The 18,871-nt window shown below is 42.3% G+C and overlaps 1 protein-coding gene across 1 annotated transcript; it reads left to right on the plus strand.

The window, feature by feature from the left end:
* The first annotated feature begins 1,338 nt into the window (after positions 1–1,338).
* On the plus strand, positions 1,339–18,800 carry LOC120062795 (POZ-, AT hook-, and zinc finger-containing protein 1-like). Its single transcript, XM_039012870.1, has 4 exons — positions 1,339–2,698; positions 2,879–2,942; positions 4,081–4,252; positions 15,301–18,800. Exons 1-4 carry the CDS (start codon positions 1,485–1,487, stop codon positions 15,819–15,821), a joined length of 1,971 nt encoding a protein of 656 aa, XP_038868798.1. The 5' UTR covers positions 1,339–1,484; the 3' UTR covers positions 15,822–18,800.
* The last annotated feature ends 71 nt before the right edge of the window (positions 18,801–18,871 follow it).

The following is an 18,871-nucleotide window of genomic DNA, read 5'->3' on the forward strand; positions in this document are numbered from 1 at the left end:
GGAATTAAGGTAAGATTTGAGAGCCCACAGCTTTTTTTCTTTACTGCGTCCCTCCCCCTCTGCCAGTCACTGGAACAGAGAAGCACTTCTGAATCACGTTATCACATATTTGGGGGTAGGTGGTAGAGATTCAGTTTATGTTAATGTGCTATTAAGTTATAAAAGCACAGAATAAATAAAATGTTCAATAAAAAAAATGTATCACAATGGCTTTGTTCTCTATTTGTGCGTATCGAACTAAGATTGCTGAAGCCTTAACATGTGAGCCTTGGAAACCGAAACAATATCATTTGTGGCATTGCCTGATTTGTTATTGTCACTGGACAGTGACAATCTCACTTAAATGTATATTCTTTTAACACACACCCAAATGTTGACTCATCCTACAGTATACTCATTTGTGGGCCAAGCATAAATTGGAGGAAAAACATGTGCCTGTTTAAAAAAAAAAAAAAAAAAAAAAAATGCTTGCCATTTATTCCTAGAACATGTCATTGGCTGAGCTGGCCAATCAGGTTTACTTGGGTGAATATTATCACAGGTACACTCACCATTCTTATGTTATACCCACATTCCAACACAAGCTGCTTTTTAAGTTTTCCTTCCACATTTAAATAATCACTCATTGTAAATAATTATAGGTCATATTTCATTGGAACCACTGGACAGTTTAAGGGAAGCAGACTTTTTTTTTGTGGGGGGGGGGGTCCCAATCTTATTGAATGTCATGGTTTGTTTACCTTTCTATTTTTGTGGTGGCAACTGACGATAAACATGGAATTTTACATTTCAAATTGAGTTTCGGTTCTCGCAATTTCTTTGCCTTACTGTCATGAGCTGGCTATTTGCATATGCGAGTAGCGCCTTTTAAATTGGGCAATTCTCCAAAGGCATCTGCAACGTGTGAATGGCAGCAACCCATATACATGTTATAGACTGTCAGAATTGGATGGGTCATAAAAAAATATTGCCGCATCAACGTTATGGTTGGAGTCGTCTGTATAGTTCAACTTTGTAAAGATTCTTCGTTATATTCTAACATGCGCACGGTCGCACCCTTTTTGTTCTGAAAGCTATACGGTCAGCCTTTTCTCAGCGGCGGCTGGGGGAGGGGGCTTGTTGGAGAAAAAAAAGATGAAGGGAGAAACCAGGAAGAGGAATATTATGAATGTATTTGACAACTTCAACCCAACCTCTTGTAGCCTAAATGGCTGTAGTATCAGAAGAATACCTTTGACATGAGAGACACACACTTTGTCGAGTATCTAAAAGCGACGTGAAAATATAGAACGATAACCCCCCTCAGTTTGAAACGAAAAAGGTTAAAGTTCACAGGAAGCTGGGGGGCTGCCATTTTTTCCTGCTAACATTTTAGATGCTAAACAGAGGGAAGGGTGGTCGTCGTGTTTTTTTATTTAATTTACCCCGACTATTGAGCTTTATACATTATTTGTTTCGCCACCCCTAGTCGCTAACCTAAATTGATGTTGAATGAATTCGGCATGGAGAGAATAGCGGAGCAGTCGTGGAATTCTTCATACACCTATCAGGTGAGCAATCATAGCGCGGAGATGCTACACAACCTCAACATTCAGAGGAAAGATGGAGGCAGGTTTTGCGATGTGATCTTGTGCGTTGGCGAAGAGAGCTTCCCTGCCCACAAGGCGGTACTGGCGGCGTGCAGCGAGTACTTCGAGTCCGTTTTTGGTTGTCAAACGGAGGGCGACGGGGAGGCAAAAGAACTCGAGATGCATACGATAAGCCCCAAAGTTTTTAAAGACATTTTGGACTTTGTCTACACCTCTAGGATTGTGGTACGATTGGAATGTTTCCCCGAGTTGATGACAGCTGCTAAGTTTCTGTTAATGCGTTCTGTCATCGAGATATGCCAAGAAGTAATCAAACAGTCCAATGTACAAATCCTTGTACCACCCTCTCGAGGAGGCGACGTCAGTTTGTTCCGTGCCACGGGGGGCTCTGAATTGGGTTTCAAATTAGCCGTAGACATGTCAAATGGGGATGGCTTGTTGGAAAATAGCAACAATGGGCACACAGTGGACGGAAGTCATGCCAATGACACTGTCGTGTCGGATAGCAGCCCCCAGTCCACTATTCCAGTCCTGCAGCCCGTGTCTCCATCAGAGAAGACGGGCAACCGGTTCCAAGAAGAGGGATCTCCGGGTTCTAAGAGAGGCAGGGGACGACCAAAGAAAGCGACAGCCATAGAGCATATACATTATAACCACAGCACCTCTGACGTTAAAGACATTGAGCAGCTATTTCCTTGTGGAATATGTGGCAAAGCATTTACAGAGGCTGTGCGGTTGAGAAATCACGAAGCGCAGCATGGAGCGTCCAGCCATGGCGCGAGTAGCGGAGGCGGCCCTACCTTGATAACGCACTCTGGTCAGCCCGGTCTGTTGGAGAATGGCATGCCCTTGCATGGAACAGTAGATATCAGCCGTAAACGAGAGAGGACGAGACGTCACGTTGGCTGTGACATTTGTGGAAAGGTGTTCCGGGATGTCTACCACCTGAACCGACACAAATTGTCTCATTCCGGGGAAAAGCCATATGCTTGTCATGTCTGTGGCCTGCGATTCAAGCGCAAGGATAGGATGTCATACCATGTGCGATCACACGATGGATCTGTGGGCAAACCTTACGTCTGTCAAAGCTGTGGAAAGGGGTTTTCAAGGTGAGCTATGGACAGTTATTATGTTAGACCTACAATACCATCACTACTTCCAGGGGCATTCCCTATTCTATTCTAAGCATTCTGTGTTCGAGGGGAAATATAGACAAATGGTCTTCTTACTCAGAATCATTAATGTACTGTCTGCATCTGTCTCAACATGCCTATGTTTGTTTTATTCAGGCCAGACCATCTTAATGGACACATCAAGCAGGTTCACACAACAGAGAGACCCCATAAGTGTCAGGTGAGACAATAGTAACAACTGGATTCTCTTAGGAGAGTTGATGTGGATGCAATATTTGTCACAATGAATGAACAACACTTCAAATCGGTCAGTGTGGTATTTACTTGTTTTAATGATTGAATTGTCATTGAATACGATTACTCAATGACAATCCAAACGAATATAATAGTCTGTTTAAAACGTTTACGTGCTTTGCAAAATGAACGATTTCTCTAATAATCCAGTTTACATGGACACATCTGAAATCAGGCTACCTGATGGGACTGAAATAGATGGCAAAATTTGTCAATCAAAATAAACATATTATTTTTGCAAAGACTATTTGATTCTGAGTTGAGACATACAATGTTTTTATGTGTGAACTTTTTTTAAGATGCTTACTTTCAGTTTTGTTTTACTCACTTGACTGGGGAAAGGGGGGTACCTAGTCAGTTGTACAACTGAATGCCTTCAACTGAAATGGGTCTTCCGCATTTAACCCAACCCCTCTGAATCAGATAGGTGCGGGGGGCTGCCTTAATCTACATCATTTACAAAATAGCCTCCAACACTCTACTCAGAAAATTGGATGTAATCTATCACAGTGCCATCCGTTTTGTCACCAAAGCCCCATATACTACCCACCACTGCGACCTGTATGCCCTCGTTAGCTGGCCCTCGCTTCATATTCGTCACCAAGCCCACAGTTCCATAAAAGCTATTTCTTTGTTTCCCGTTCTTAAGTTTTGTTTTTTTCATCTTTTACTTTCGGTTTTCTACACCAGCTTCAAACAACTGAAAGTACTATATTTTGGTTTATGGAAAATATATTTCACAGTGGTTTAGATACTACCATGACTCTCTACACAATACTTGCATGTTTTGTCACATAAACTAAAAACAAGGACTGAATTTTGGCAACCAGGAAATGGCAGAGCGATTTTTGCATAGTGCATCTTTAAGCAGAGTAAAGTGTTAATGGCTATAGCCATATTCGGCCTACTGCCATAATCAGTTAAATATGGAATTATTTGGTTGCATGTAAACATACTCATTCTTGTTGATTAGAATATGGTTGAAAGGTTGACGGTAAATTAATACTGTTTCTGTAGGAAACGTAAGAGGGCATCCTCTTTACCTGTATTTTCCTCCTCTTCAGATTTGTAATGCCTCCTTTGCTACGAGAGATCGTCTGCGGTCTCACCTGGCTTGCCACGAGGACAAGATCCCGTGCCAGGTATGTGGGAAGTACCTCCGGGCTGCGTACATGACCGACCACCTCAAGAAACACAGTGAAGGACCTCACAACTACTGTAGCATATGCAACAAAGGTAACCTCAGGCCTAGTGTGCAGCATCATCTCCTCATGCCTGTCAGGAGAATCAGGATGGCAGCTTCCGTTCTATGACTGTGTCTTCTTGTTTCTTAGATTTGTATGTTTTTCTTCTTCTTGTTAACCTGCCTCTCTTCCAGAATGCTATTTCCATCTTGCCACAAGGATGATCTACCAATATTTTTACTATTCAAATCTAATAATGTAGTAACTACCTCAGCTGGTGCAAAGAACTTGGGTTGCTTTCTACATGTGTGATCTGCAAGGTAGTACATACAGTGGGGTCTGAAATAATTTACACCCTTGATAAAGATAAGCAAAAATTAGTGTATAAAATAAATCATTCAAATACTGAGCTATGTTGTATGCTCCAAAAAAAATGGGGATTTATTTTATACTAAAATAATTGCTGGAAAAAATAGATTTTGTTTAACAAGTAATATGTTTTTTTTCTTCTCAAAGGTAGGGGTAAAAATTGACACCCCTGTTTTCAAAACCTCACCTCAGCCTTTTTCTAAAATATTTTATGAGTTGGAGAACACATTGGGAGGGATCTTAGATCGTTCCTCCATACAGAATCCTTCCAGATCCTTGGTATCCTTCATCTGCACTTATGGACTGCCCTCTTCAATTCAAACCACAGGTTTTCAATGGGTTTCACATCCATAGACTTGAGATGACCATTGTAAAATGCATATTTTGTGGCCAATTAAGAATTTTCTTTGTGGATTTTCATATGATCCACTTGCGGCCAAGTTTCAGCCTCCTGCCAGAAACAACCAGGTTTTTGTTTAAAATGTCCTGGAACTGGGTAAAGTTCATGATGCCGTTGACCTTAACAAGGGCCACAGGACCAGCGGAAGCAAAATATCCCCTTAACATGAAAGATCCACCACCATATTTTACAGTACGTATGGGGTTCTCTTTGAGCAATTGAATGTATAAAATAATCTAATTTCCCAATTTTTGGGGCGCATACAATATAGCTCAGTAATTTAAATTATTTATTTTATGCAGTCATTTTTCCTGGTCTTTATCAAGGGTGTCAATAATCTCAGACCCACTGCACAATGCTAGTGCATCAGTCATGGGTTGTCAGCCACCATGGTAGCTTCTTGTTTGTTGTTGTCCTCTGAACATTCTCTTGCTGCCATTCCAATTTACTCTCTTGTACCGTCAGTATGTTAATGCAACACAGGTTTCATTAATGTAATAAAGTAATTGATGGTTAATGTTTTGTCAAACGGAGCCGTCAGCTGCTCCTAGCGAACAGTGCCATTGTTTTATTTGAGACTTGTCTGTCTTACCTGATTGTGTGTACTACTATAGATTAGTTCTGCCCCCCCCCCCCCCCCCCCCCCCGTGCAGTTTGTCTTTAGACCTAAGGTCTGAAATTATGCCCCAACATACTGTATTGGGCTTCTTTTGTCTTCATTTACCTTGCTTATTTTGTCTTGAGTTACCTGGCTAGAGATGGTGTCATTCTTGTGGTAAGCCTAATAGCTTAGATAAGAGAGAACAGTGGTTGCATATTTTTGGACTCTTGCTTGAGGTTACCCTTCCTTTTGCAGGTTCACATTCTCCCTTGCCTTTTGAAGTTAGATGCGCTTCATATTTCTTTTTGAGGGGTTATTACATCATCCAAAAAGCTCAGCTCAGTTCAACAAAATCATATTATTATCCCTGGTACCAGCTCTTATGCTTGTCTGCATGAAAATATAAAACAGTTTCACGGAAGGTGGACGTGGGAACAAGTTTATGTTGTTGTCCCACAGTCATCTTTGGGTACATGACAACAGGGAGCATCCATTCTCTCCCAGCTGGATGTGTAGTGCCACTGCCCTTTTGTTCTGTGTTCTTCTCCTGGTCTCCAGGTTTCTCCACTGCATCCTACCTTAAGGTGCACGTAAAAACGCACCAAGGCTCACCATTGCTCCCCGCTACCGCCCCAGCACACGGTGCCTTCCCCGAGTCGCAGAACCACGGCGGTGCCCCCTACCACACGGGACGCCAATGCGCAGTGGAAGGCAAGCAGCCGCCCACCCTGCTCCGCTCCACCTTGCCCCCCCAGTATATGTCTCTTTATTGCTTTGTATTGATCATAATCTGCTCTGCTGCTGCTTGTGGGGAAAACCTGCTCTATCTGTCTTTTTAAAGCCTGACCAAAAACACAAGCATACACAAACACATAAGCACATAAAATATATAGGCATGCTTGTCTATGCCTGTGCAGTAATGCTAACGCCAAAGGATCTATCCGCTCTCTGCGCCTTCATCAGCTAACGGTAGGGACACTGTCTTCAGAAGAAGCGCCATACTTACAAGCTGGCTGATATTGCTGTCCTGGCTGAAATAGCTGTCCTGGCTGATATTGTGTATAGGGTCGTTCTGTATTAATGCACTTTCTGACTGCACCCCATTTGATTCGCACGAAACCTTCAAAATGTGTTTGCCCATGGTAGACAACCATGTCTTCATCACTGAAAAAGAGAAACGGTTGAGTTTGATATGATTTGAAAGTGTACAAACAGGGTTGTTAAACTGTTTGTGCCATTTTTTTGTCTTCGTTTTAATGTCAGTTATCTCAAAAACGCGTAAACATATGTTGTAACTTAGATTAGAGGTCTTATTTGTTCTAAAACGTTGGACCCAGACCCGAGAACAATCAGACTCGATCACGAATGGACCTGACAACAGCCAGACCTAGACTCCACCCGTACCCTAACGGGTTTGGATTTAGACTAATCAGCCAAGTTGCTCTTCCGGTTAACTAATAGGTCTTTATATGTTGGCTAGGCCTTCTATAAGTTAATAAATTCATCTTATTAGCATAAAATAAATATGCTATAGAAGGGATGGGCAACTTTAATGGGGGTGGTGGGCACAAAACAAATCTGCAAATATCATTACGGGTCACAGTGGCTGGCAGGTCTGCATAACCACATCCATAACTACACAGAGCCGGCCCTAGCCTTTTGAAAGTGGAGAGAAAATTGACGTTTTATAGTTAGTTTCCTGAAATTCTACAAAATGTTCTATGGGGCGAAGAGAAAATGTTGCAGTTTTAAACTAAGTTTGCTGTAATTCTACATTTAAGCATGAGGTGGAGAGACGATTTAGCATTTAGTTTATCTAATTTCATTCAATTCTACTTATTTTGCCATGGGACAAAAAATAATAAAACATTTAAGTTTTATAGCTCATTTTCTGCAATTCTACACATTTTGCCATAGGGTAAGATAAATGTTAGCAGTTTTTAATATGATATCTGAGTGAGGGTGACTAACAAAATCAATGGGGGTCCCCCCGGTCGGTAATTCGACCATGATTACTCCACGTTGCACCTTGTGTATTCTACTATTCTAACTCTCAACAGTAAGATCCCGACTGAGTTCCTCCCCCCAAAATATATATACATGCATGCATACATACATACATACATATACAGTACCAGTCAAAAGTTTGGACACAACTTCTCTTCTACATTCTACATTGTAGAATAGTAGTCAAGACACTATGAAATAACATGTAATTTAATCATGTAGTAACCAAAAGTGTTAAACAAATCAAAATATATTTTATATTTGAGATTCTTCAAAGGAGCCACCCTTTGCCTTGATGACAGCTTTGCACACTCTTGGCATTCTCTCAACCAGCTTCATGAGGAATTATTTTCCAACAGTCTTGAAGGAGTTCCCACATATGCTGAGCACTTGTTGGCTGCTTTTCCTTCACTCTGCGGTCAAACTAAAATATATTTTGGTATGTTTAGCACTTTTTTGAATACTACATGATTCCGTATGTGTTATTTCATAGTTTTGACGTATTTACTATTATTCTACAATGTAGAAAATAGTAAAAATAAAGAAAAACCCTTGAATGAGTAGACATGTTCACACTTTTGACTTGTACTGTATATATGTACAGTATGTATGTTTTTTTGGTGTGTGTGTGTATATGTGTGTGTGTGTGTATATATATATATGTGTATGTATCTCTCTTTTTGGGGGGGGGGATTAATCCTCGGGCCTACAAAAGTTGCTCATCCCTGTGTTATAGGCTATGCAGAGCCGTGGTCAGGTCCTCTCTGGTCTATCACCTGTAGTTATATAGACCCAATGACAATGAAACAGGACCCGACCTGGACCCAAGGGAATAGTTCGAATTTTGGACCTGGACCCGCTCAGGTCTCGGGTATTCGGTTCAGGTTGATCTGTGAAGACCTCAAGCTTAGACCCTATTTTACATCACCTGAGGTGTTTGTTGTGCCCGTCATCGGTTGAGACAGCGCATACTCTTGAATACAGGGTTGGTGTCATTTCGATCATAGAAATCTAATTCATAGAATGGACCTATCCCTTCAGACCACTGCAATTTAGCTGGTACACCATTTGAAACATTAACTTCCAATTACTACAGAATGATGGTGGCTGGTCCACCCACCGTGAAATACCAATTTGAATGTCTATTCTATTATGCATATTTCTAGTTCAATAGGTTTCCTTTGGAATGTTGACAGTTTAATTTAAAACAGTGTATATTCCCCCTCAATACGACATTGTCTGATTTCCATCTTTGTGGTTCCATTTTGAGAAAGTTGAAATTTCAATTGTATTCACATTTTACTACATTTATCAGCCAAAACATGACACCCTGTATGCTGTGTCTCAACGATGGTGAGCACAACGCAAACATTTTAAATAGGGTGCTCTTCTTTATGGCTTTATGGCAAAGAGAGGATGAGGAAAGTGAGAAGTTGAATGGGGAACTTCACATTTAGATTTTTACTAAACATAGATCATGTGAATTAATCTTTTAATAAGGATAACTGTGCTCAATAGGTTAGAATTTGTATAGGCCTATTTCTTGAAGTTAAAAGATGACTTAATTAAGGTGAAAGGAACATTTTAAATTGTAGCCTTAGGCGTCTTTTTTAATTGGTCACTGCCCCCCAGTGGTACATTTTTGGACACTGCAGTATCTACAACGAAGAACTGTATGTATGCCACCCCATTTTCCAAATCAAGGCTCAGACATATAGACTGTTAAGCCTAATAGCCTTAGTGCCACACCCATCTCTGTCTGTTCAGCATGGCAATGTGAACTCTGTCTGAAAACGCTGTTTGTCGCTTGCTGTCATCTCCATCGCCTTGTGGCCATTGGTCAAACAATGCACTAATGTTGTTGCATGTCTATTGAGTCATACTATACTGTGCAATGTTCCTCTGGATTCAATGGAGCTTTTTTCAACTATATTATTGCCATGGCAACCAGCAGCAGCCTATGGATTTGGCTGTGCAGTACGTCCGACTCCGAGAGAGAGCCAAAGCAGTGTGGAGAGAAGTTTAGATGCTGTGCAAAAACCTGTTTTTTGGTTGTAGAAATGGGCTTCCTAGTGATCACCTATCTCCAATCTAAAATCGCTGAAAAAATGTGGCAGAATGCCAGAATTCAAAATCTATTGACCAACTGCTTTTATTTAGAATCAAGAACTGTAGAATGCCACTGCCTTGGATGTGCCATTGTAGTGTGACTCTGATCATGACAGATTTCATAGCATCTTTATTCAGCACCATTGGTCAACTGTTTTGGCCTGATTGGCATGAGATGAGGGGCCTGTGCTGCAGACAGAACCCCATTCGAGGCTATAGGAGTGAGTAGTAGGGTTAAAGCGGAGCTGGAGGAGCTGATAAGAGTATGGATTGAAGAATAGAAAAATGCTTCATGAAGATAAAATATATTTTATAAAGGAAATGGAAAGAAATAGCATAAAGAATAGCTGTAAACTTCCTAAAGGAAAAAGTTATTTGACAGAGAATGAATACCATTGCAAACGCTCAATTCTCTAGAACAGACTAACAGTCTGCTGGCTTGGCAAGTAATACAGGAAAAAGTTTCATTCACTGGACAAAGTAAAACTACTAAGTGAAAGAATTAGTAAGGTCTGGATAACATTCGGACTACGTTGACTGTATGGTTTCCGCTGGCCTTGTCTGTTGTCTCTGCTGTCCCCACTCTACTTTCTGTTGGTGGCCTGGTGTTTGTCTGTCGGTGGTGTAGACCTGTGCACCAGTCGCCGGCTGCTGGTCACCTTTCAAGAGGCAGAGGGTCACTGCTTTCTCCCCCAGCCCGGCCCTCCCTTCCTGGGCCTGCAGCCCGAGCTGCTACTGGGGAAACCAGGGCCTGGGGGGGCTCCGTATTTCTGGGAATGCTCTGCCGGCCCGCCTGGGTTCCAACCCCTCCACGGGCCTCTGCCAGGTCAGTACGGGCCAGCCGGAGGGTGGGGGCTGGGCCGGACCTGTGCGCTAACAAGGCCCACTGATTGGATATGTAACAAGGGTTCCACTGTAAAGGGTTGGTTGGATGAGGAGATTCCAACCTCTATGGGTGCATGGGTATAAAGAGTCAAGGAAATTTGGTTGACGGGATGCAAGAGTAAAAGGTTTCCTGGAAAAAAGCGCTAGAAGTTAGCGGATGTGGAGACATGAGATGTCACAGGAGTAGTTCCGATGTGGTTTTGGTATCGTGAAAAAAACTGATACAATAGACTATTTCAGGGATGGGCAACTGGTGCCCCCCCCTTTGTAGGCCCTTTTTTTAGGAACTCACTCGGGGACTCAACTTACTGTTGAGTTAGAATAATAGAATACACAAGGTGCAATTTCAAAATTTGGTTTTGCATCAGCAGTTTCTCTTATGTTAGTCACTGACAGTCACTCAATTAACCCATGTCAGCAAAAAAAAAATTGGATTGGTAAGTTACTCTAGCCAGCGTTCTAAACTTGAAGTAATCATGGTCGAATTACCGACCGGGGATGCCCCATAAATTTTTTTTTTGTCTCACTCAGATATCATGTAAAAAACTGCAAACATTTAACTCCACCCTATGGCAAAATGTGTAGAACTGCAGGAAATCCACTGTAAAACTGGTAATTTATTTATCTGCCCCATGGCAAAATGAGTAGAATGACATTAAATTTGTTACAAAATTGCAAAATCTTCTCCGCCCCATGGCAAAATGTGTAGAATTACAGCAAATTGCTTTAAAACTGTTGCATTTTCTCTACGCCGCATGGCAAAAATGTGTAGAATTGCAGGAAATGAACTCTAAAACTTAATTTATTTCTCTCCACTGTCAAGAGGGGGGGCTGTTAAAATGTTTTCCTCGCAAGGTGGGGGGGGGAAACAAAATTTTACTTAGGGCCTCAAAAAGGCTAGGGCCGGCTCTGACTGCATGTGTGGGTATGGATGTGGGTACGCAGACCCGAGTGCCACTGCTGCCCCCTCATAATGAGTTCAGTTTTTTTGTGGCTCCCACCCCCATCACAGTTGCCTAAACCTGGCCTTTTTCATATCAGATATTCTGGGCTGATATTGTACAGTGTTCAATCAGAGCTAAAATAATCTGCCATGGCTTGCTACCAATAAACACTTGTTTCCAGGTGAAAATCTTAAGTGTAAAGAAATTTCAAAAAAGCAGTTGTGTAGAATTGAATTTTTTTGCCTGAAACTCACAAGGAAGGAACAGACTTTTTGCTCTCAATGGAAAAGCATATTATCTATTGGGTAAAGGAATGAAACTACGGAATGTCTGCTTACCGCATAATCTGAACAAATGTGCCCTCTGTTCCTATAAGTATATTATTCGCTAACGTTCAGTCCCTGGAAAATAAAGTAGACGAGCTCAGGTCGAGGAGCTCCTTCCAGAGAATAATGGCTCTTTTTCCGAATATATTGTTCTTGTCCGTTCAGCCAGCGGGGTTCTCCATCCATCGCGTGGACAGGAAGAAAGAACTTTCCGGGAAAAAGAAAGGTTGAGGGGTTTGTTTCATGATTAACAATTCATGATGTGATTGTGGTAACTGGTGTAGTTGGATTTAAAAAAGGAAATTTGAGGAAAACACTACTGAAATTCTATCAACACATTTCCTGTGCTAGACGCGCAACACGGACCCTGGATCATTGCTACTCTCCCTTCCGGGACTGCCCTCCCCCACCCCCCCTTCGGCAAATCAGATCACGCCTCCATTCTGCTCCTTCCCACCTATAGGCAGAAACTTAAACAGGAAGCTCCCATGATAAGGACTGTACAACGTTGGTCTGACCAATCGTAATCTATGCTTTAAGATTTTAATCACGCAGACTGGGAAATGTTCTGGGTCGCCTCTGAAAATAGTATCGACGTATACACTGACTCTGTGAATGAGTTCATCATGGAGTGCATAGAGGATGTTGTTCCCACTGTGACAATATAGAACTTATCCAAACCAAAAACTATGGATAGATAGCTGCATTCACGCAAAACTGAAAGCCAGAACCACTGCATTTAACCATGGTAAGATGTCTGGGAAGATAAACGTCTACAAACAGACCAGCTACGACCTCGGTAAGCCAATCAAGAGGCAAAACGATAGTACAGGGACAAGGTGGAGTCGCAATTCAACTGCTCAGACACGAGACATATGTGGCAGAGACTCCAGACAATCACGAATTATAAAGGGAAAAACAGCCATGACACCGACACCTCGTTCCCTGATGAGCTAAAGACATTCTTTGCCCGCTTCGATGAAAATAACATTGAGACGCGGGCCCCCAACGCTCACGAGGACTGTGTGCTCTCGTTCTCCATGGTCGACGTAAGTCTTTTAAACGTGTTAAATGCGCAATATGCAGAAATCGATCCGCCTTTTCCTGGTTGCAAAAGTTCTAATAGTTCACCTAATTTCAGTTTGTGACAAAACAAGCAATGCATAGTGTAGAGAGTCATTGTACTATCTAAACCACTGCGACATATATTTTCAATAACCAAAGATTGTGTATTTTCAGCCGATTGAAGCTGGTGTACAAAACCTAAAGTAAAAGACGCAAATACGAAACTTAAGAACGGGAAGCATAGAAATATAGAACATAGAACAGATCTACCGCCTTTTAGACTTGCTGTCATTGTGAATGACAGATCTATACCTTAGATTTCTATTTGAATTTGGTTGGGCTGCCCAAAAAGTTACATATTGCCGCTTTAACCCTCAAGGCTGCCTGTCCAGACGGCATCCCAAGCCGCGTCGTCAGAGCATGGGCAGACCAGCTGGATGGAGTCTTTACGGACATATTCAATCTCTCCATATTCAAGTCTGTTGTCCCCACTTTCTTTAAGATGTCCATTGTTCCTGTACCCAAGAAAGCGAAGGTAACTGAACTAAATTACTTTCGCCCCATAGCACTCACTTCTGTCATGATGAAGTGCTTTGAGAGGCAAGTTAAGGACCATGTCACCTCCACCTTACCCAACACCTTAGACCCAGTACAATTTACATATTGCCCCAACAGATCCACGGACAACGCATTCGCCATTGCCTTATCCCACCTGGACAAGAGAAATTCCTATGTAAAAATGCTGTTCATTGGCTACAGCTCAGCTTTCAACACCATAGTGCCCTCCAAGCTCATCACTAAGCTCAGGGCCCTGGGTCTGAACCCCTACCTGTGCAACTGAGTCCTGGACTTCCTGACGAGCCAACCCCAAGTGGTGAAAGTAGGCAATAACACCTCTGCCACGCTGATCATCAACACGGGGCCCCACAGGGGTGCGTCCTCCGCCCCCTCCTGTACTCCCTGTTCACCCATGAGTGCATGGCCATGCAAGTCTCCAACTCAATCAAGTTTGCTGACGACACGACAGTGGTAGGCCTGATTACCAACAATGATAAGACAGCCTAAAGGGAGTAGGTGAGAGCCCTGGCAGAGTGGTGCCAGGAAAATAACCTCTCCCTCAGCGTCAACAAAACGAAGGAGCTGATCGTGGACTACAGGAGACAGCAGAGATAGCACGCCGCCATACACATCGATGGGGCCGCAGTGGAGAGTCAAAAGCTTCAAGTTCTCCGGTGTGCACTTCACTGACAACCTGAAATTGTCCCTTCACACAGACAGCGTGGTGAACAAGGTGTAACAGCACCTCTTCAACCTCAGGAGGCTGATGAAAGTCGGCTTAGCCCCTAAGACCCTCACAAACTTATACAGGTGCACCATTGAAGCATCCTGTCTGGCTGCATCACCGCCTGGTACGGCAATTGCACCGTCCGCAACCGCAGGGCTCTCTAGACAGTGGTGCGGTCAGCCCAACTTATCACCGGGGGCACCCTGCCTGCCTTCCAGGACATCTAAAGCACCCGGGGGCAAAGGAAGGCCAAGAAAATCATCAATGACCTCAGCCACGCGAGCCACGTCCTGTTCACCCTGCTACCACCTAGAAAGAGGATACCGTACAGGTGTATCAAAGTTGGGACTGAGAGACTGATAGAAGCTGTTTATCTCCAGGCCATCAGACTGTTGAACAGTCGCCGCTAGCCGGCCTCCGCCCAGTACCCTGTCTTGAACCTTAGTCACTGTTCTAGCCGGCTACCACCCAGTACTGTACCCTGCACCTTAGAGAGTGCTGCCTTGGTCACTTTTTAATAATTTTTACATACTGTTTTACCCACTTTATATGTATATAGTGTATTCTAGTCACGGCTCATCCTATATAACTAGTTTTTTTGTATTTATGTGTATATTTCTTTTATTATTATTGCTCGGTATTACTGCACAGTTGGAGCTAGAAACACAAGCATTTGGCTGCGGTAACATCTACAAATCTATGTATGTGACCAAAAAACTTTGATTTGATATGAATGACCACCATGTCTTCTAAGAATTGCAGTACAATTCTACTTAAAAGCAATACTATAAGAATACTACAGATGGGAGTAGATGGTTAGTACACAAAGCATTAAACTGTCCTGTTCATGTTGCAGACCACCATGTTGCAGTTCATGTTCATGTCCATGGTGGTGAAGAGCAGTGCTGCCTGGAGGTCTAAATAGCCAGATTTTGTGTTGTGCGCATGGCCTAATTTTCATTTTTTTTCTCTCTACCCTTATCCTTCCCCTCTCCCCAACCCACTCTATACTCTCCCCATCCCCACCCACCATCTCTCCCACCCCACCAACTCTCCCAACTCCCACCTACCCCTGTCCCTGTCCCTTTCCCCCTTTGTCTTTACCTCAGACGGGCAAGAGAATGCTGGGAAATGCCCCCATCAGGCAGAATCTGAGGGAGACGAGCCGTCTTTCAGGGAGCTGTCCAATGGCGACGAGATGAAATCTCTGCATAAGTCTGAGGGGGAGGAGCTTGGGACTCCGACACCATTCGCCTGCAACGGAGCCTCTGCTGGTACTGGGGCAGTGCAGGGGTCGCCACCAGGTGGCGCTAAAGCCAATACCAGCCAGGACTCTCCAGAGAAAAAGTTCCCCTGCAGCGAGTGCACCCAGACCTTCCGAACAAAATCCTACCTCAACAAGCACGTCAACAGAGTGCATCATCATGGGGTCCAGAAGAGTCTGGTGGTGGGTGCAGGGTCGGGGTCAGGTCTGGGGGAGCTGGGTCCATCGCTGGGCTCGCCCTTCTCTCCACAACAGAACATGTCTCTGCTGGAGTCGTTTGGCTTCCAGATTGTCCAGTCTGCCTTTGCCTCTTCGCTGGTGGACTCTGAGGCAGGGCATAGTGGGATGGAGCCGGGGGGGAAGTGACCCGTAGGTCTGAGGGAAGGTGGGGGGAACGTGAACCTAGATTTGTGGGGGAAATGAGGGAACGTTGCCCCTAAGTCTGTTCAGCCTATCAGATGGAAGGGAATGACGTTGTCTTTAGACTACTTTGCTGTTCATGGCATCATCTTTCACTGTTGTTGTTTATCACCTTCTGTTACCTTTCTGTGTCATGGACCTCGCTAATACTATCAATATAAATGTTTTCTTCCATTTCATAGCAATATATAAAATGTACATTAACATTAAGCAACTTCAAAAGCTTTTTTGAATCTGCTGTCTTTGAAGTCTACCGTCAATCATGTTTTTGTTTTTATTGAATTTGTATTGTTTATGACATAACCATCCGCTTATGATCCATTACCAAACACACGCACATATAAGAAACATATATTAGTCAATGCTGTTATTGTTGTTATCATGTCTGGTCCAGGGTTTTTTCTTAATCAAAATGGGGCTTAGGTGGTGGATGTGGGCGTGGCCATGGCACAGTCGCCGACCAAACATTTTAGAGGCCCGATCGGGCACCGAAAGAAGATTTCCTGCAGTTTCACCAAGCTAGTTTCTTGCAGTTCCACACATTTTATCATGGGGCTGAGGGGAGGGGGGGGGGGGGGGGATTTCCTGCGATTGTACACACTTTACCATGGCTTATGCGCGTTCTTATGCTAGCTGAGTGACTCAAACATTAAAACAAAATCAATGTGGGGCCCCATGCCATGACAATTATTTTTTCTTTTTTTACATTTTAGATTCTCCCTGACTGTCTAGTTTTTTTTAATTTAGATCCAAAGAGGATCTGTTTGAAAAATAAATATGCCTAGGACCATTATCTTTTCAACATACGTTATATCTGGTTTTAGCCGTTTACACTGAAAACGTTTTCACTGTTTGGACTTAGGCGGCCCGGACAAGACTTTTCTATGCAGAAAAAACCCTGAGGTCCTAGCCATATTGGTAATCTATGGGTTAGTACATATGTTGACTGGGTCATTTTGAAATGCGTTGTTATCTACATGGTTTTCACAGCTGCAGTGACACCTTCTAACCCAAGGTTCCCCCTTACTTCAGACAGAGCCTCTGATGGGAAGAGGCTGCAGATGGACATCTAGTCCAACTTTGAATATACAGGAAAGGGGGATACCTAGTCAGTTGTACAACTGAATGCATTCAACTGAATATGATCAGTCAAATCTACCAGTTTCTGCAGGGCAAGAATATAACCTTATGCCTCAGTATGGCTGTTACATTTGAGAATGTTGTATTCTCTTATGACATTTTAAAGAACCAATGTGTTTGTTAGTCACATACTTGTGAAATCAGTTCTGGATATTCAACAGGGACCAAGTTCAGGTTTGACTATTAGAAATCGTGAGAAATGTAGAATATATATTTTATTAACTTATTGATTGCCCTGTCCGCGTTATGCACAAAGTTTTTTTTTTTTAATAAATCAACGTTTGAGATGTCAATGTGCTGTGCTGATTTTACTCTTAAGTTATGCTAGATACGGGAGGCCTACTAGGGAGCGACAAAAAGAGTATGTATGCTGAAGTGTGTGTTTGGTGCTCTGATATGTGTGCTTTTGTCCTCAGAATGTAATCAACCAGAAGGCTTTTGGTCTATAATTTTGCTCTATTACTTTCAGTACATTCCTGCTTTTATTTATAGTTATATTGTGATTGTAACGAGTGTATATGACATTCATATATATATATGAAATGCATATATATGTGATCAAACCTAATGATTGATTTTAATAGTTTGTCAATTAATGGGGATCCTGTGTATGTGTGTGTGTGTGTGTATATATATATATATATATATATATATATATATATATATATATATATATATATATATATATATATATATATAAATGTTTTTTTCCTTCCTTGTCAATGATGGAAAGAGGTGTTTTGGTGGTGGTTGTTTGATTTGAAAGGTTTTCCTCACAGTGCATGCCCATGAATCTGCTGTGTACTGTTCTGGATATAAATGTTTTTTGGGGGTGTGGATGGTGACGGAGGTTTCGCTGTTCACTGTAGACCTGGGTTCAAAAAGTACTCAAAAAGCAATTGCTTGAGTCTGGCTGGAGTGACTGATGGGTGGGTTTGCACTTTTGGGACTCTTCTATTGTGACAGGCAAGCTAAATCAAATACTATTTGAACCCAGGTCTAGTTCACGGTGCTGTTACCTGGCTCTGGTAGTGTACACACTACCAGTTTAGTGATACGACCCATGGCTTTGATCAATCAGTCTGTTGAGGTCATATTAAGCTCTTTTTATATCCCCACTGAATAGTGATGCTTTTCACACGGCAAATGGAGTAAAAACCGTTTATAAAGGCCTGTTTTGTGTTATTTATTTGATAAGTGAGAGACGATGCTGTTTAGAAATATGCTCTTATATAATTGGTGGTTGTGGCAACACTTAGGATCGCCCGAACATGCTAATCAAATCATCTGGTGGTATTGTTTTATTTATCTCACCTGTTTTGGTACTTCAATTTATAGATGTTTTTATTGATTGATTGCTTGGATACTTACCTTTGCTGTTTTCTTGTCTTATTCGGTTGGTCTGTTGCAAAGTGCCTTCCCAATACTGATTGTGCACAGCAGTGGATTTGAAACGCGAGATAAAAAAAGGACCTTTCTCTCTAAATGGTAAATCATGCGCAGATTGACTTGCAATGACACTTTTGTACGCATAAAAACATGCACACACAGAAGATGTACATTTGTATATGTATGTTACCTTGGTATTTTATCTCTGTACTCTGCAAGATCGTTGAACTTTAAAAAACATTTGAGTTACATGTTTTGTCATAAAACCTTTGGACATATTTCAATATAAGCATACTTTTCTATAGATGTCTGTTTTTGTACACTGTTTTTGAGTCTGTCATCGCTGTCTAATTGATGCAGAGATGGGGATTCAATAAAGATGTATCTGAAACTGTTCCTGAGTGTTATCTTTGGTGTGTTTCTTATTGTGCTTAAGTTTAGGTTGAGTTCATTTTGATTTCCTCTTG

Source organism: Salvelinus namaycush, chromosome 2 (assembly GCF_016432855.1).
Source record: "Salvelinus namaycush isolate Seneca chromosome 2, SaNama_1.0, whole genome shotgun sequence".
Taxonomy (NCBI): Eukaryota; Metazoa; Chordata; class Actinopteri; order Salmoniformes; family Salmonidae; genus Salvelinus; species Salvelinus namaycush.